At 39.3% G+C, this 16858-nt stretch overlaps 2 protein-coding genes across 3 annotated transcripts; both read left to right on the top strand.

Annotated features, from left to right (window-relative positions):
- The first annotated feature begins 1367 nt into the window (after positions 1-1367).
- Positions 1368-5645, top strand: zpcx (zona pellucida protein C). Of its 2 annotated transcripts, none has more exons than XM_042500396.2 (9): positions 1368-1866; positions 1948-2060; positions 2148-2227; positions 2305-2476; positions 2556-2661; positions 3027-3112; positions 3178-3263; positions 3336-4206; positions 4287-5645. In XM_042500396.2, the coding sequence occupies exons 1-9, from the start codon at positions 1417-1419 to the stop codon at positions 4306-4308; spliced, it is 1986 nt and encodes a 661-aa protein (XP_042356330.2). In that variant the 5' UTR covers positions 1368-1416; the 3' UTR covers positions 4309-5645. The 2 variants fall into 2 exon arrangements, with proteins under 2 accessions (XP_042356330.2, XP_042356329.2); XM_042500395.2 differs by having other exon boundaries at positions 1368-1869.
- Positions 5646-5793: 148 nt separating this feature from the next.
- pabpc4 (poly(A) binding protein, cytoplasmic 4 (inducible form)) lies at positions 5794-15624 on the top strand. The gene is made up of 15 exons (XM_042500397.2): positions 5794-6124; positions 8863-9056; positions 10623-10738; positions 11761-11900; positions 11996-12090; positions 12168-12305; positions 12415-12510; positions 12648-12917; positions 13387-13477; positions 14175-14270; positions 14407-14537; positions 14632-14722; positions 14808-14938; positions 15043-15167; positions 15251-15624. Exons 1-14 carry the CDS (start codon positions 5929-5931, stop codon positions 15142-15144), a joined length of 1887 nt encoding a protein of 628 aa, XP_042356331.2. The 5' UTR covers positions 5794-5928; the 3' UTR covers positions 15145-15167; positions 15251-15624.
- Positions 15625-16858: the final 1234 nt, after the last annotated feature.

Below are 16858 nucleotides of genomic sequence, written 5' to 3'. Positions count from 1 at the left end.
AAAAGAACTACCTATTAGGACTATTCAGCTAAGCCCAAAAGCCCAATTTAAAACATCTATTAGAAAAGTAATAAAATTTAATCAAATGTAATGAGTTACTTTAGCAGATCAGGTGATTAAAATAGTTACATTAGAATACTTATTTTACTTCTTTTTACTAGGGTAATCTGTAACCTATTACATTTCAAAAAATAAACTTCCTAACACTGATTATAGGCTACCAAGCAGTATATAAAGCAATTAAAATGATCCCTACTTTTACCTTTTTATGTTTGTAATTATAAAGAATGTATGCATGATATTGGCATGTCATCTTTAAGCGGCAGATATTGGCTTTAAAGTGAAATTTTGGAATCGGCCAGCATGCTGATTTCTGGTGATATCACAAACCATTTTTTTTAATTGACAAAGTGAACAGGTACAATACAGCAACCCTAGGTTGAAGTATTTTTCTTATATTGCACAATGAATGAATATTACACACACTGACAAGCATTGTATTTTATGCCTCCATCTGCTGGTGGGCCATCTCAACAAGACTATGCACAATACAGTGTTAATTCAACTACAGACTTGATGATCACTAAAATTAGTTGTGAATAAAAGTGCATCAATGTTGGCTATATGCCAAATGGGTTGTTTTTATATCAGCGTATCGGATATGGGCAAAAAATCCAATATTGTGCATCCCTAATGTAAAGGGATGAGAAACACTATATTGAGTGTTTCTTTGTTCTGTGATGTGTGTGTGTGTATTTGTTTATTCAGATTGATCAGATTTTGGTTTTGTCTTAATTCGTGTTTGATTAGATCAAGGTGTGTATGGTTAATATTGGGAAATCAGGAATATTTATGTTGAAAAATTTAGCTTTTTTATAACATTGAAAAAAAGGGGGATAAGATTTGATAAAATTCCACTTTCTCCTACTCCACACGAAATATTTACATTTGTTGCAGAATATGTCAGTTGGGCATTCTGGAGTTGTTTTTCTTGCCTATATTTTATTTTGCATGATTGAAACAAAGAGTTAACCAACTAATTAAGTAACTATGTGCACAGTGTAAGGACATAAAATTCAGATTTCCTGTCATCCATGAATTAGATTTTCTTCAAGTGAACAATGCTGCCGTACGTGAAGATGAGGAATACTCAGCCGTTAATATCAAGTATATTTGCTATCAGGAATAGCATGAACAAAATAAGTTTGTTCTTTGGTTTAATTTATAGTTGCTAAATGCCCTCTGTCTCACAACAAAACACACAAAAAGCATAACTGGCTGCTGTCTCCTCTGAATGCAGCATAATTGCCTCATTAGCTTGATTGCCAGCACCTGACCCTCCTGCCACCTTATTACCGGCACGCCTGTGGCGTGAGCAGGGTAATCAGAGTGGCTGACCCACTTTGAGCTTTTGCAATGGGGACAATAGAAATATTCCTTTGCGTTTTTCTTGGGCGTATTATTGCTGCTCAATCAGTCATAAAAAAGCAGGAAGGCACATTTTTCCAAGATGTTCCGGGATTTTTTGACAATGTCATCACGCCTTTTGGGCCTTTTGACAACATGAGGCCTTTCACATTTGAGAGAAATTTTGACTTCACTCCATATGACCCCATCTTCAGCTCCTGGCAAACTCCGAGCCCTGACTTCCACATGCTCGCTGACTTTTCTCCCATGGTGATCGTTCCCAGAGTGGAGGTGTTTTGTGATCAGTCTAAGCTTACTGTGCTGGTTGATAAGAGATCCAATGATGTGGTGCTGACTGGAGATGAGCTTCAGTTGGGTGATGGCTGCTATAGCAACAGAGAGTTACCAAACCGCTTTGTCTTTACTTACGGTCTGGATGAGTGTGGAACTACTTCACAGGTGGTGAGTTTAACCAAATTTATTTTTACTAGTTACCTAATTTCCAAAGGTTTTGTAGGATGTTCTGATACTCTCTTGCAGATGCAGAAAGGCTTGGTGAGGTTTACCAACACTCTCCACTTGAATCTCAAAAAAATGCCCTCCACCTGGTGGCCAACTCCGTCCACAGTGCACATCTCCTGCACCCCAAAGAGGTGCATCCATGAGTTACTGAAACATTTTATAAAATGTCACAGATAACCATACTAAAGGGGATGCATGTTTTTTTTTATTTTTTTTAGGTCATATGATAACCTAAACTACTTTGACTCTATGACATTTCCTGAGAATGGCAACACCTTCACCATCAAAGCCATGAACTGTGAGTAACGATCTGTCAAAAATACGCCATTTGCCTGGATTTTCATTTGTAGTGACAAATGTTTCTTGTTCCTGCAGCATCGTGGAACAGCGCTGCAGAGTCAAATGTTTATGAAAGAGGCCAGGTTGTCAACCTGCAGGTTTCTGCCAAAACCAGGCCAGAGCAGCAGCTTTTCATCCAGTCCTGTTTTGTCTCTGCTTCTCCTGAGCCTCAGACTAGACGCAGACACGCAGTCATAATGAATAAAGGGTAAACAGCCAGTCAGGAATTGATTGTAATGTTTGCTCATGATGCTCTAATCATCTGTGATACCGTTGCTCTCTGCCAGGTGCACGGCCCCGTTGGGTTCTCCTCATGCTGTCGTACAATTTGTGGCCTCCGACAGAGCAGATGTGGTTAATTTTGTTCTGAACACGTCTTATCTCATTTCTGAGGTAAGGTTTTGTTTTTCATTTTAAGTAATTACACATCATAAATATTGGAGTTACAAATCATAAGAGAGAAAAATATTACTGATATGATTACTAATACTATAATATTCCTATAATAAATGGTAAACAATAACAGTAGTAGTAAAAGAAATATTAGTATTGTAACACCAGAAGTATAATACCAATAAAATAAATTCTTTCAAAAATAAAATGGTAAAAACAAAAAATAAAATAATAATAATAATAAATAATAAAAAATAATATAAAATAAAAATATAATAACATTGTAAATATGAATTATATTTTTTTCCCTGTTATGTTTCTGCTGTACAGCTGTATGATCTTGTGAACCCTTGTCTCCTCTGCAGCTGTATATCCACTGTACCGTGCTCGTCTCAGACCAGGGTGTCACCTTTGGCTCTAAATCCTGCAACTATAACGTGATCCAATCAAGGTATTTGTATGCACTTAAAACTGATATTTTGTTACTTTTAATTACTAAATGAGATCTTTCTTCAGATGGCAGGATCTAAGTGGAAATGTTGAGGTGTGTGAGTGCTGCAGCTCGAGGTGTAAAGGCCTGTCAGCCAGGCAGTTTCATGAAGGTGTGTTATCAAACTTACCATAACCATAAACAGATGTTCTGGTCTCTAACTCCATTAAATGTGTCATTTCAGATGCCAGGTCTACAGTCAGCATTGGCCCCTTGGTCATTGTGGACCACCATGTTGAGATGAGTCCTGAGCCTCCTGGGTCTGAACCACAAGAAACTTCCAGCGCTCTTGTTCCAGACGCCACAAAGTCTGATAGTGCAGCCACGGAGGACACAATTGTTTCTGGTACCTCTGTATCAAGACCCCCTCAGGGTGTAGTGGTGGTGAGTCAGGACCCCGGTGCCAGACTGACCCTCTGGCTACCTGGACAGGTGCGAGATGCTGAACGCAGGCGGAACATCGATTCAGAATCTGAAGAGAATTTGACAGTTCAGTCAAAGAAAAGCGACACTGTGTCAAACGATCCTCCTGAGCTGAAACCTTCAACCACAGATCAGGAGGCTCCTCCGCTTACAAACAAGGTCGAAGAGCAAAGTGTAAGTGAGCTAGAAAGCGGAGGTCGTATGTTGGATCTGAATCTTCTTACTCAGGTTGTTGGATGGATAATTCCTCCAATGGAAAATATGGCTTTTGTAAAGGAGTCACAAAGAAAACAGCGTTTTGGAAGATCTGGAGTTTTGGAGGCTCCTCAAGAGATTGTTGTCCCTCTGACAGCTGAGATGACTGTAAATGTCCTCAACCAGAATGATTTAAACCAAATGAAAGATGAGTTGGCAGATGCAGCTGAGATGCCCCAAGAAGAACCAAATGATGCCCAACCAATAATTCGCTCAAAGATCCAGTTTTCCAAAGGTGGGGATGGCTTGCAGACACTGAGTTATGAGGAAGAAGTAGAGGGAAAAGATGTGATCAGAAGATTCAGGATGGATAGAAGTAAAAGAAAACAGGAGCCCCGACAGAGAGGGCTACGCTCAGCTTTCCTGGATTTTTTGAGGTAACTAATAACATAATGTCAGTATGTTCATTGCATGTGAGCACGATTAATTTTATTTTTCCATCTCTTTTTTTTCCCAGGGGAATGGACAAGGCAGAATAATGCAGCTTTATATGAATATTCTATGATGGCACTTTTAACTGAATAAATGTATTGAGCAATAATCCTTTTTTTTTCCTTGAATGTCAATCCCATATTTTTTACTTCAGAGGCAAAGCATGAGGAAATAAGTCCACCAGCTTCCTTTTTTTCCCCATTCAATATTTTTTTTTTTTTTTTTTTCCCAGCAATAGTGTAAAACACCTTTTATTGATCCTTGGAGGGGGAATTCATCAGTCCTTGATCATTTTTTATTTTCCAAAATGCTCTAAAATAGTGTATTTGCTAAAATTTCCCCCAATTCATCCCAGAGGGTGTAGATGTAAAATGATCCCACTCAATGCTTAGTTGGTTATTACAACCCTGGTATGAAGTATTATTAATATAGTAGTGGAAGTACTCAAAACTGTTAAGTACAATTTTGAGTAACCTGATTTTTTTCATTGTCTGTTACTTTATACTTCGAACTCCACTTCAACTTCAAGGTAAAATTTTCACTTTTGCTCCACTACATTTATTCAACCACTTAAGTCCCTTTTACTTTACAGTTTCTGATTATAACACAATGTAATTAACTCATGAATGATGGTGTATCATTATAAACTACCAAGCAATATATTAAGCAATTGAAAAGGGATCTACATTTACTAGTTGCACCATTAATGTTAAACACATTAATTTCTCAATTATAATCAATATTATTCTAAAATGAGCCAAAAGCTGCAATAAAGACTACTTCACTTTATGTACTTTAAGTATATTTTGATGCCAATACGTTTGTACTTCTACTTGTTAAAGATTTGAATGCACGACTTTTAACACAGTATTTTCTGCAGTGCAGTATTCCTACTTTTACAAAAAGATCTCAGAAGTGAATAATTAATGAATATAGTATAAGACAATGCGCAATATAAAATACATATACAGTATATAATTATAAACACAAAACCTGTGTACAGTATTATGGCTTCTGTAGCAGCCTTTTGTATTCCCACCCAGATGTCGCTGTGGGGAGCTGAGCTCTGTAGTTGGGACAGTACAGTGTGCTCTCTCCCTTTTACCCCGCATGCTCAGTGTTTTTTTTGTTTTTTTTTTTCCTCTCTCTCCCATGTTTGACCCTGGCCACTATTTCCTCCGCACCGCCACGCTCTATAAAGTGCCCACGCTTCTCCTCACGCAGTCTCTTTCCCCGGCCACAAAACAACCGTGAGTGTCTAACTCACCGTTCTTGAAAAACTTAAAAATAATATAAAAAATATAAAATCCACAAAATCTACATAAAAACAAGAACTGTACTACTACATAAATAAATGCAAACTATTTAAAATAAAAAAAAAAAACAGCAAAAAAAAAATAATTTAAAAAAACACACGAAACGAGGCCTCGGGGCTTTCACCCGAAGTTGGCGTCTTTGAAAGGAAAAAAATACTTCAGAGGAGATTTTTACATCGTGATTTTTCAGCTTTGACATTTTCTTAACACGCTGGAGCACACAGCCAGCTGTCTCAGTAGTTAGCGGAGAAGTGGAGCGCATTTCGGACCCGGAGTACACTTCATATACCGGCATTTCTCTGGCGATTCAGAGGGAAGCCTTGCATTCATTTCTATAGTTTAGTCCGAGATATGAACACAGCGGCTACGGGGAGTTATCCGATGGCTTCTCTCTACGTTGGCGACCTGCACCCCGATATCACGGAGGCTATGCTGTACGAGAAATTCAGCCCAGCCGGACCGGTGCTCTCCATTCGGGTATGCCGTGACATGATCACCCGGCGATCCCTCGGATACGCTTATGTGAATTTCTCTCAGCCGGCTGACGGTAAGAAATTAAACACGTGAATTGTGCAGTTTGAGCATGTTGCATGAGGCTTTAAGATGCATAAAGCATGCATCCTTCAAATTATGACAATGTCACCATATGCTTTCAATGTCAATCCTACAACTGTTTGCAAAATCAGCACTGCCAGTAAATATGACATGACTGTAAAGTAATATTTTTGCAGTCTAAACCCCAAGATCCGTTTCTCAGACTCATTGGAGCACTCATTTGACCCATATAAGCATGTCCCAGTTGTTTTATACTCCTGCTAATATATTGTATATCACTTAAAGCCCTCCTTCATACACATGCAGAGTTTGACATGTGCTTTGAAGTGAGAAGAATGGTAATTTAAACCTTATCATTTGGGAATATGTGCTCCTTTTTTTTTTTACTTATTCCACCCAAAAAGTGACCCATTTCTGCTCCTATTTAAAGGGCCACTGAGTGAAACTAATTCCCATTGCCCTCTGCTGCTGTGTTCACTGAAAGCAAGAGACAGGACAGCTGAGCAATCACTCCTGCACTGCCTGCTTGACGTGTCTTATGTGTATTGTATTTGATCCCAGCTTTACTTTATAATTTGTTAAAGATTATATGAATCACATTGTTGATTTATCTGTAATATCTTAATTGAGCTACTAGTTTAACTCCTTAGAACCTTGATCGAAATCAGTTTTGTTGATGCTTTTCACAAACATTTAAACCTCTGGCACAAGAGAAAATAGGTTTGATTTCTTCTGAGAACATGGGGAGAAAGCTATGAGCAACTTGGCAACAAATGTGCTGCAAAATGAAAAAATTAGTGAAAGGTAACAAGAAATTGACTTAAAAAAGGCTGTGGAGAGATTATTTTAAAAAGGCAAAAATATATATATAAAAAAAAGCATTTGATTTATAATATAATGTAATAGAATATACATTTAAAATTACACTAAAGATTTTTAAAATTTTTATCTTTAGCACCTTTTGAAAAACTTTATTTATTTATATATTTTTGGCTTATTTTCAGGTAATTTTATTTAAAAAATTCAATAACGCTCATTGCCATTGCTCATTGCCTATTTCCTGTTTTGTAAGGAATCAAGCTAATTTGCTCAAGTTTCAAAGGGTTAATCTATTTGAACCACATGTCTGCACTCAGTTGTATTGAGGCATTGAGCAACAGTAGCAGGTGTTGTCTCCTAGTACTCATGGTTGTGGCCCTGTGATACTGTTTACATTGTGTGGACTTCTTTGCCTCTTGTATCAACGTTAAACACCTGTCACAACTTATCTGTGCTCGAGTCGGTAACCAAAAGCCAGAGTAACGACAGGTAACAACTGGCTCACTTCCAGGAAGGTGGTATGGCTCATTGGAGTAAATGTAAAAAGAGCCAGAAGTGAGAAGACACCGTTTGTTATTGGAAGTGTAGACATGGGGGGGATGGTAGCTGTTGGGTGTTTAAATGGAGTCGTAGCATGTGCCTGTGGGGCCATAGCTCGCTGTCTGTAATGAAGAATAACTGGTCAGTGCATGTGATTTCATGCGGACTAAAGTGGTAGCTGTTTGCAATCTTCACGGCCGTATGTGTTAACACTCACGAGACCCAGTGTGTTGCTCATCTGAGCATTCTTGTCGAGTGTCTCTTCCCCATCAATGGTAGAGAATGCTCTACTCACACTCCATGCCAGCACATACCTCCCAGGACCCCTCTCTAAATATAGAACGACTTTCTGAGCAGCCCAAAATTTGCCTGGCTGTAATACTTTTCAGTCCTTAACATGACAGAAATTGTTAACAAGAAATTCAACGCCTTTTTTTTACCACCTTGTTTCACTGTCATACTAAATAACATCTCTTTATATTACAGAATATTATCACGTTTTACACAGATCACTTCTGCCTTTTTGAACTAAGATTTCTGCTCTGAACCTTCCAGAAGACCACATGTTTGACAGCGGTCACACACCTTCTCTGAGCACACGGGCTGGTGAAGTACAATTGCGAGCCAAACTGCTGATGCCAGCAGACGCAAGGCAGCTCCGTTTTGTTTACCAGACACTTTTAGCTGGAAAGCCTGGCCTGTCTGTGTGTGTCTGTTACTGTGGAGTGACTGAACAAAAGGATGTTTTGGCATGTGTGCCCACATCGACATGAGAGCCTATATGAGAGTTAGAGCGATAGACGGAAGAGAGTAATGGTATAAATCGAACCTTAGAGATTAAATGGGCTCAAAGTGGACATAATGATTTTGGTAAATGAAACATATTGCATCTTAACAGCTCAGTTTAAGCCCTTTTTCGTTATCTGAGGGCCTGCTGCACTGCTACTGCAACTAGCCTAGGTGGTACGTGGCCCAGCAGCATGTGGTGAGATAGAGAAGGGGGCCATGTGCTCCCAGCTTGCCCACTGCAGCTGCCCCCCGCACTCGTGCCAGCTGCTCATCAGCCACATGGCCGACTGCAGTATCTTAACCATGTCACATGTGCCCTGTTAATGGGCTGACAGCACACTGCACAGGAGGACAAACTCTTTTCATACACTCCACTGGGAATGTTATTGTGGTTTAAATGGTGGCTGCACTATAACAACAGGTATTGGTAGAATAAGAATACCTTATGTGACAGCAACATGGCACATGTATTGACCATGATAGATAAAAGCATGATAAGTACACACCTGCACTAGTGACAGACATGTTTTCAGACTCAGGGCTTCATGTAAACATCCACCTCTCTGCCCTTCCTCCCTGCAGCTGAGAGAGCCCTGGACACCATGAACTTTGACGTGGTGAAAGGGAAGCCAATCAGAATCATGTGGTCCCAAAGAGACCCCTCCCTCAGGAAGTCCGGCGTGGGCAACGTGTTCATCAAGAACCTCGACAAATCCATTGACAACAAAGCCCTGTACGACACCTTCTCTGCCTTTGGCAACATCCTCTCCTGCAAGGTACCACTGTTAAAAACACAACCGAGCGACTTTTAAACTGGTGTATGAATTCTCAATTTTGGGAAAAACTGTTCCTGCTTGGAAATTTCACACATGTTGCCCTTCAGTTAGATTATACATTTGAACAATATTTCTATTCACTTGAAACTTGTAAAATCATCTCTCTTGTAAGTCTGACAAAAAGTAGTCATTTTTGCAATCTTTCAGAATTTTGGAAATACATATATTCGCTTTCTTGCAGAAGGTTAGATTAGAAGCATGATACCACTTTTGTGTCTGACAATTGAAAGTGAAGCTGCAGCCAGCAGCTGATTAGCTTAGCTTAGCATAATACTGAAACCCCTTGCCTGGCTGTGTCCAAATTTAAGATAACAAAACTTAACAAATTTAACAGTATAAAGCTAAATAATGTATAGTTTTGTTTATCTTATTGAAGTAACAACACATGTAAACAAATTTAAATTAAATTTATTTAACTCCAAAATGTCACTGTGGTTTTTCTACAAATTTAACAGACCAGAGTAAATGTGTTAAACTGCACAGAGCTGGGCTACCTGTTTCTTGTTGCTTCAGGTCTTCATGCTAAGCTAGGCTACCTGGCTACAGCTTTATATTTACAAGATAGATTTGGAAGTTCTATCAATCATCTCATAAAAGTCTGTACAGATTTTGTTATTACAATTTTGAACTATTGCTTAACAGTTAAACAACTGTGTGAAAGTGACATGATGCCTCTTTAATAGAGCACTGCAAAGCCAATGGTATATCATGGATTTTGTTGTATTATTGTAGAAAAACAGCTTTGTGCCAAAGAAAAGTTGATGATAATTCCAAGTTTTGTTTTCTTTTATGGTTTCTGAAGTGTAAATGCAAGGGCCACAAGTTAAATTAGGCCAGGAACAAACTACACAAACATGCAAACTTGTTTTAAAACTTGATTTTAAAACATTTTAAATAGTCCTTTTATCTTTGCACCTCTTGTCTGTGCTTTTGCTCTTTTTAATGGTGTTTTTTTAAATCATTTAGTAGGCATCATTTTTTTTACCTTTTATATATCTTATATCTTTCCTCTTTTATTGTAGATCTGTATCCTTTTTGTGTTTAATATTTTATTGCTCTGTAAAGCGCCTTGAATTGTGCTGTTGTATGAAATATGCTGCACAAGTAGAGCTGCCTTGCCTTGCCTTGCCCTACACCAAATTCACATGACTTCAACTGTGCCACCGAAAGTAGGCCATAAAGCCGTGTTTGGCGTGATGACATTCTGTAGTCTCATATAGCCACTTGTTAGCAATCACCTTTTTTAAGACGCAGAAAAGCTTCAAAGTTCATGATTTGGGTATTTACCCGTGTATTTTATGTCGTAGAACAAAATATGGAAGTCTTTTAAGCTTATGTTAACCACAGACCTTATATCAGGCATCTAATCCAAAACCCATCAAAAAACATTGACTCTAGGATGAGGGAACTGGGAGTAATAAAATGCTAACTCATTTCTGGGTTTTAGGACTCATTCTTGCACCACTCTATGGATGCACATTAACCATATGTCTTCCTCTGTTCCAGGTGGTGTGTGATGAAAATGGCTCCAAGGGTTACGCTTTTGTCCACTTTGAGACCCAGGATGCAGCTGATCGTGCCATTGAGAAGATGAACGGCATGCTTCTGAATGACCGCAAGGTGTGAGTGTCTGATATAATCCAGGAGCTGGGGACAAAGGGGCGTTCGTTGATGATAGTGCTTTTAAAAAAAACTTTTGGAGAATATTTAACTTGAACTTTTAAATGAAACTTGTTATCATGTCATTGAAAGTCCATATGTAGAAGGCATAGTTCTTATTGCCCATATGGTAATAATGGTAATAGCTTATATGTATGAAACAGTGTTATATTTTGGGTATAAACCTGACTTGTTTATTCCACACATGTTGAGTGAACTGACTTTTCATGTCTTTTTTCAGTTGGTGAGCTTGTGTGTGAATAATCTGACTAATCAGCTCATCTCTCACTACCGCCAGTGTGAAGATAACCTCTGACCTGATAGATAACCAACTAAAAACTTTTACTTACTCTTGTCTTTCGTACCAGACGCATTTTCTGTTGCCTCATTTGTCCACTCGCTGGTCACCCGTCTTGGAGTGTTTGTACGTGTGTGTGTGTATGACCACGCTTGTGTGTTTTAGTGATGGATCGAATGCAGGAATGCAATACTGGATGGCGGAAGGGGAAAGGTCGTCATAGCAAGGTATATAAGATCATTTGGTCCTCCTCAGCTTTCCTTTGTACTGTGAGACTCTGTTCCTCCATCCCTCTCCATCCACCTCCTCATCAAGTTTCGGACGAAGAGTTAAGATGGTTGTCACTGTGATGTCTAGCATGCCAACATATCTGCCTGCCTCTGGTGATAATAACAGCAGTTGATGGTTTTTTCATGGCTTACCCCAGGAATGATGAGTCACGTGTTGAAATGTAGTTGTGAATTTGTTTTGTGGATGTTGTCACAGTTTTATTTTTTTTTTTTAATGTAAAAGAATGAACTTGCCTTTACGTATCATGCTTGCTTGGTCAGGTCCTCCTCTTCCGGATCAGAAGTGGTTTTAGATCGGATAAAGGAAGTCAAAAGAAATGGATCCTGGTTTGTTTATCTCATCTATGTTGGGTCTGTTTTACAAGAGTGTGTTTCGCTGCTTTCCCTCTTCCTTCAGGTTTGTGGGTCGTTTCAAATCTCGAAAGGAAAGGGAGGCTGAACTTGGTGCCAAAGCCAAGGAGTTTACAAACGTCTACATCAAGAACTTTGGTGACGATATGGATGACGATCGGCTGAAGGAGCTTTTTGACAAATATGGTAAAAAGGGGACTTGATTTATGAGTGTTATTCCAATCTCTTATGTAATAGTTTTGCTTTTTTACATCCACCTATATGACCTTTAACCTCTGCAGGTAAAACACTAAGCGTCAAGGTGATGACAGATCCCACCGGCAAATCCAGAGGCTTTGGATTCGTTAGTTACGAGAAACACGAGGACGCTAACAAGGTACTTTGGCCCCTTGAGGATGTAGCAAGTGAGTCTTTATTGGTCATATCCTCTGATAATAATGATTTCATCCAAAGGCGGTAGAGGACATGAATGGCACCGAACTCAATGGCAAGACTGTGTTTGTGGGCCGAGCTCAGAAGAAGATGGAGCGACAGGCAGAGCTGAAGAGGAAGTTTGAGCTGCTGAAACAAGAGAGAATCAGTCGTTATCAGGTCTGTAGAGACTGAGTCCTTAATAAATCAAAATCAGTCTTAAATTACAACCCATTAACTTCAAATAAGCTGTCACATATGTATCGTGAATGTCTGTCTCTGGTTTCAGGGTGTAAATCTTTACATTAAGAACCTCGACGACACCATAGACGATGAGAAACTGCGTAAAGAGTTCTCTCCATTCGGGTCTATCACAAGTGCTAAGGTGAGAAGGATCAAACAGATGTTGCAATGCATCACCGCTAAAGAATTAAGTTTGCATCAGTGCAATATAAATATAGCAACAGAGATGACAAATTTGTGTGTTTTAAGTTACCCAGATGCAATCTGTCTCTATATTAGGTGATGCTAGAGGAGGGTCGCTCCAAGGGCTTCGGCTTTGTCTGCTTCTCCTCCCCAGAAGAGGCCACCAAGGCCGTGACTGAGATGAACGGACGCATTGTTGGCTCCAAACCCCTCTACGTGGCTCTCGCTCAGCGCAAAGAGGAGCGCAAAGCCCACCTCACCAACCAGTACATGCAGCGGATCGCTGGCATGAGGGCCATGCCGGCTAATGCCATCATTAATCAATTCCAGCCCACCAGTGGATACTTCATGCCAGCTGTGCCACAGGTGTGAGAATCACAGTCTGAGCAGATAGAGTGTGTTATCATGACCATAATCTGTTTTTTATATTTAAAATGGAAGGGGGTCACTCCTATTTACAGATCCACTTTACATATCCCCTTAGCTCTATGAAGCTTTTTAGCGTGTTGGGTCATTATGTTTGAAAGAGCTCTAAAAATCCATACCAGCCGAGCATAAAACTGCAGACTGGCAAAACTGATGACTTCTTGGTGAACATAGTATTTAGCAGCTTAAGAGCCAGATGTTCCCTACATGAGTTGGTGGAGACCAAAAACAGAGCTAAAAGAACAGTGGATTTTTTTTTTTGTTGGACACAACCTCAACTCTCAATGATACTTTTGTTTCCATTTCAGTAAAAATGCCACAGATTGAAAAGATAGTCTCATCAGCTGTTTCAGTAGGGTGTGACTTTAATGCCAAAAAATGATTCATTCCACTTTCTTGTACCCACTAGGCCCAGAATAGGACAACATATTATGCACCCAATCAGCTGGCCCAAATGCGACCCAACCCCAGGTGGCAGCAACAAGGCGGCAGAGGTCAAGGTGAGCATGTGACACTACACGATACTGCATCTATCTTTGACAGACTGTCAGTAACTTACTCAACTCAACTCAATGTTTTCTGTTTTTCCATTAGCAAGAGTTATGGATAGTACCTGGCACTTTTTAAAGTACCACCTCAGTCGAGGTTCCAAGCGAGTTGAGCAGATGCTTGAAGGTGGAGTTAAAAAACAGCAGACAGATTGTGATTGCAATTTTTTTTTTATTTACTTGACACAGATTTTAAAAAATGTCAGCCAGTTTTATGTGGTGTCGCTATGGCAATCAGCTGAGAATCCCGCCTACTGTGTCAGCGAACTGACCTGCCCTTGTCTACTTTACCCTGCCTCTTTTTGGCTTACCCTGACATTTTTACCCTAACCCTAATCAGTCTCACTCCTCTTACCTAAACCTAGCCAGTTCAATTAATGAAGGCAATGAGCACTAGCCAGTCACAGGGAGAGTAGGGTGGGTTGTTTCTTCTCTAACTACGACATACAAAATTGCTTATGGGGTACTATCCCCAGTGGATAATGAAATAGAAAAAAAAGGACCAGGTTGAGCGTAACCATGCGGTAGAAATTAGTCACCATATACGTACTTATATTTCAGTGGACCTGTTTAAAAATATCTCCATTTTATTACAATGACATTTTGAATTATATCTAATTGTTTTTGTCTCTGCTTCTGTCACTCCCAGGTGGTTTCCAAGGAATCCCTAGCTCACTGCGTCAGCCAGGACCCCGTGCCAACCTCAGACACATGAGTCCTGGTGGCGGCACTCAGGGCCCAAGAGGTATGTTCACTAATAACAACTGACCAAGATCATCATCATCAACTTGTTATCTCTAGCTTTAGCATTTTACTAAACCTACATATACAGTAGACATCAAGATACTGAATTCTGCTTTGTGTTTCCTCCTCTCTGTTAGCCTCTGGCCAGGCCATGGCTCCTCGTCCCTCAATGGGAGTCCCCGGGCCCCGCGCCATCCCTCCTTACAAATATGCCACGGGTGTTCGTAACCCCAACCCCCAGGTGGTGCAACCTATTGCCTTACAGCCGGTACGTGCAAATGACCAGTCACATCATCTTGTGCCCCTATCATATCAAGACCCCAGACCTATAAATAATTTTGCTTTTTTTCTTTCCTTTCCAGGCTCAGCCAGCTGTGCACGTTCAGGGCCAGGAGCCTCTCACGGCCTCCATGCTGGCTGCTGCGCCTCCTCAGGAGCAGAAACAGATGCTAGGTATGAATCCCATGACGTAATGAATGAACTGTAATGCTTTTAAATTTTTATCAGGTTGATTTATTCTCATTTTTTTCCTGAACAGGTGAGCGTCTATTCCCACTGATTCAGTCCATGCATGCCAACCTGGCAGGAAAGATCACTGGCATGCTGCTGGAGATTGACAACTCAGAACTGCTGCACATGTTAGAGTCTCATGAATCTCTGCGCTCAAAGGTACTTTGCTACCTCTGTTTTTTTGTCGCAATTTAACACTGAAATGTCCATTATCAGTATAAAACTCATTGTCATTATTCATGTTTGTTGTTCTGTTTGTACAGGTGGAAGAAGCTGTCGCCGTGCTGCAAGCCCACCAGGCAAAGAAAGACGCCACTCAGAAAGTGGGCAGCATGGCTACCACTGCTTCTGCTGCCACATCCTGAAGACTGCGCGCTGCATTTAATTGGTATGATAATTCATAATCATTTAAGCTATTTATACATAATAAAAGTATTGTGGTAATAATGAAAAGTCACTGTGTCATTTCAGGGTGCAAAGATTAGGGAGACACACTGACTCCGAACACCTGACTCTTCTGAACAATTATGCAAAAATCACACAAAAAAAAGGAAAATGTAATTTAAAAAATATACTTGAACATTTTGAAAATATTACAGTTCATAATTTTCTAGTTCTGTAAAACTTTTAAACTGCATATCAAAAGCAATAATGCAATGAATTTTGAATGAAGGTCCTTCATTTTGTGGCAAAGGAGAGAAATCTTTTTCTAAAAGGAAAATGAGCCTTGTTCTTTTTCTTTGCTTGAAAGTTTTATGTTTGATTTGAACTGATGGACTCCTCCATCCTATCATGTTATCATGGGTGTGTGGTATTCTCAATAAAGGGATGATATATCAAGGTTATCATTGGTGTGTTACTTTAATGCTTACATAGAACCAGTCTTATTCGTTGACTGTGGCGTATCTGACACACTTGCCTGCCGGTAGTGTGCAGAAAAGGCCTCAGCGGGTTGAGGGGCAGAACAGTCAGCGCACTGCAAGAGCGGCACAAACAATATCATGCTAAGGACAGATGGTTGATACAAGTTGGTAACATAAGAAGGGAAAATAAAACATTTAATGATTTAACTACTCTTCCTGGGGTCTACACAAGTGAACACTGCATCATAAAATAATATGTTTAAAATTTTAAATCCAAGTCAAAAAGGAAATAAAAAACAAGTTAACAGGACAATTACAAAAAACAAACCCAAACCAAAAAATGCAATTAAAAAACAACAACAAACAAACAGCTAAAGGATAAAATAAAATAATTTATTATATAATTTTTATTTATGATTTATTGATTTCATTTTTTCTATTTTTTTTTGCTCTAAATACAGAGAGTTTTCCTTTCCTGTACCAAATGAGGAATTGTCACTGAGCCCTTGCATTAAAACCTTTTGGTTCAAATCATTGTCTTGACTTTATTGCCATGAATCTAAACAAAGTGTGGAGGACTCTCTGAACAGGAAGTCACAACAGTCTGCCTGTAACTTTTAAATCTAACTTTATAAATAACAAAAATGTATTGTGACAATAAGAAATACAGTTTTATGGGTATCATTCTCATGTTTGAGTTTTTCTTTGTTGGCCAACACATAGGATATATGCCAGCTATAACATCTAATTAAGGGCCAGATAAAGGGAGAGAAACACAGACAGCAGAAGCCCAGTATTAACATAGAAGATGACAGAAAAGAAAGTAAACTGACTTTTTCTTTCATTTCTGGTCAAACAAAATATTGCACTACAAGCCAAGGAGATTATTCACAACCTGGCCACACTACATTGTCCTTATTAATTAATTATAACTGACCCTAGCATAAATTACCCTTGCATTGGTAATTGATGAAGTAGCCAAATTTGTTACAACTCATAAACCCTTTATAAGTGTGTCAGTAGAAAGTGATGTCCCAGAAAAATGTCTGCACATTAAATGCCACGTTTAAATAGTGAAAGAAAATAAAAGGAAAGTGTATGTCACCTAAGTAGAGTAATTTCCCATCAGGGGTAAGTCTCTTTCTTTCTTTCTTTTTTTACATCAGATATTTTGACTTGTCATAGCAGGAAAAGCACGGCGTTATGAGAAACATTA

The sequence above is a fragment of the Plectropomus leopardus genome, chromosome 14 (assembly GCF_026936395.1).
Source record: "Plectropomus leopardus strain MGB_pleo_1.0 chromosome 14, ASM2693639v1, whole genome shotgun sequence".
NCBI classification, from domain to species: Eukaryota; Metazoa; Chordata; class Actinopteri; order Perciformes; family Serranidae; genus Plectropomus; species Plectropomus leopardus.
The sequence above is the reverse complement of the archived record's forward strand: the minus strand, read 5'-3'. Positions and strand labels throughout refer to the sequence as shown.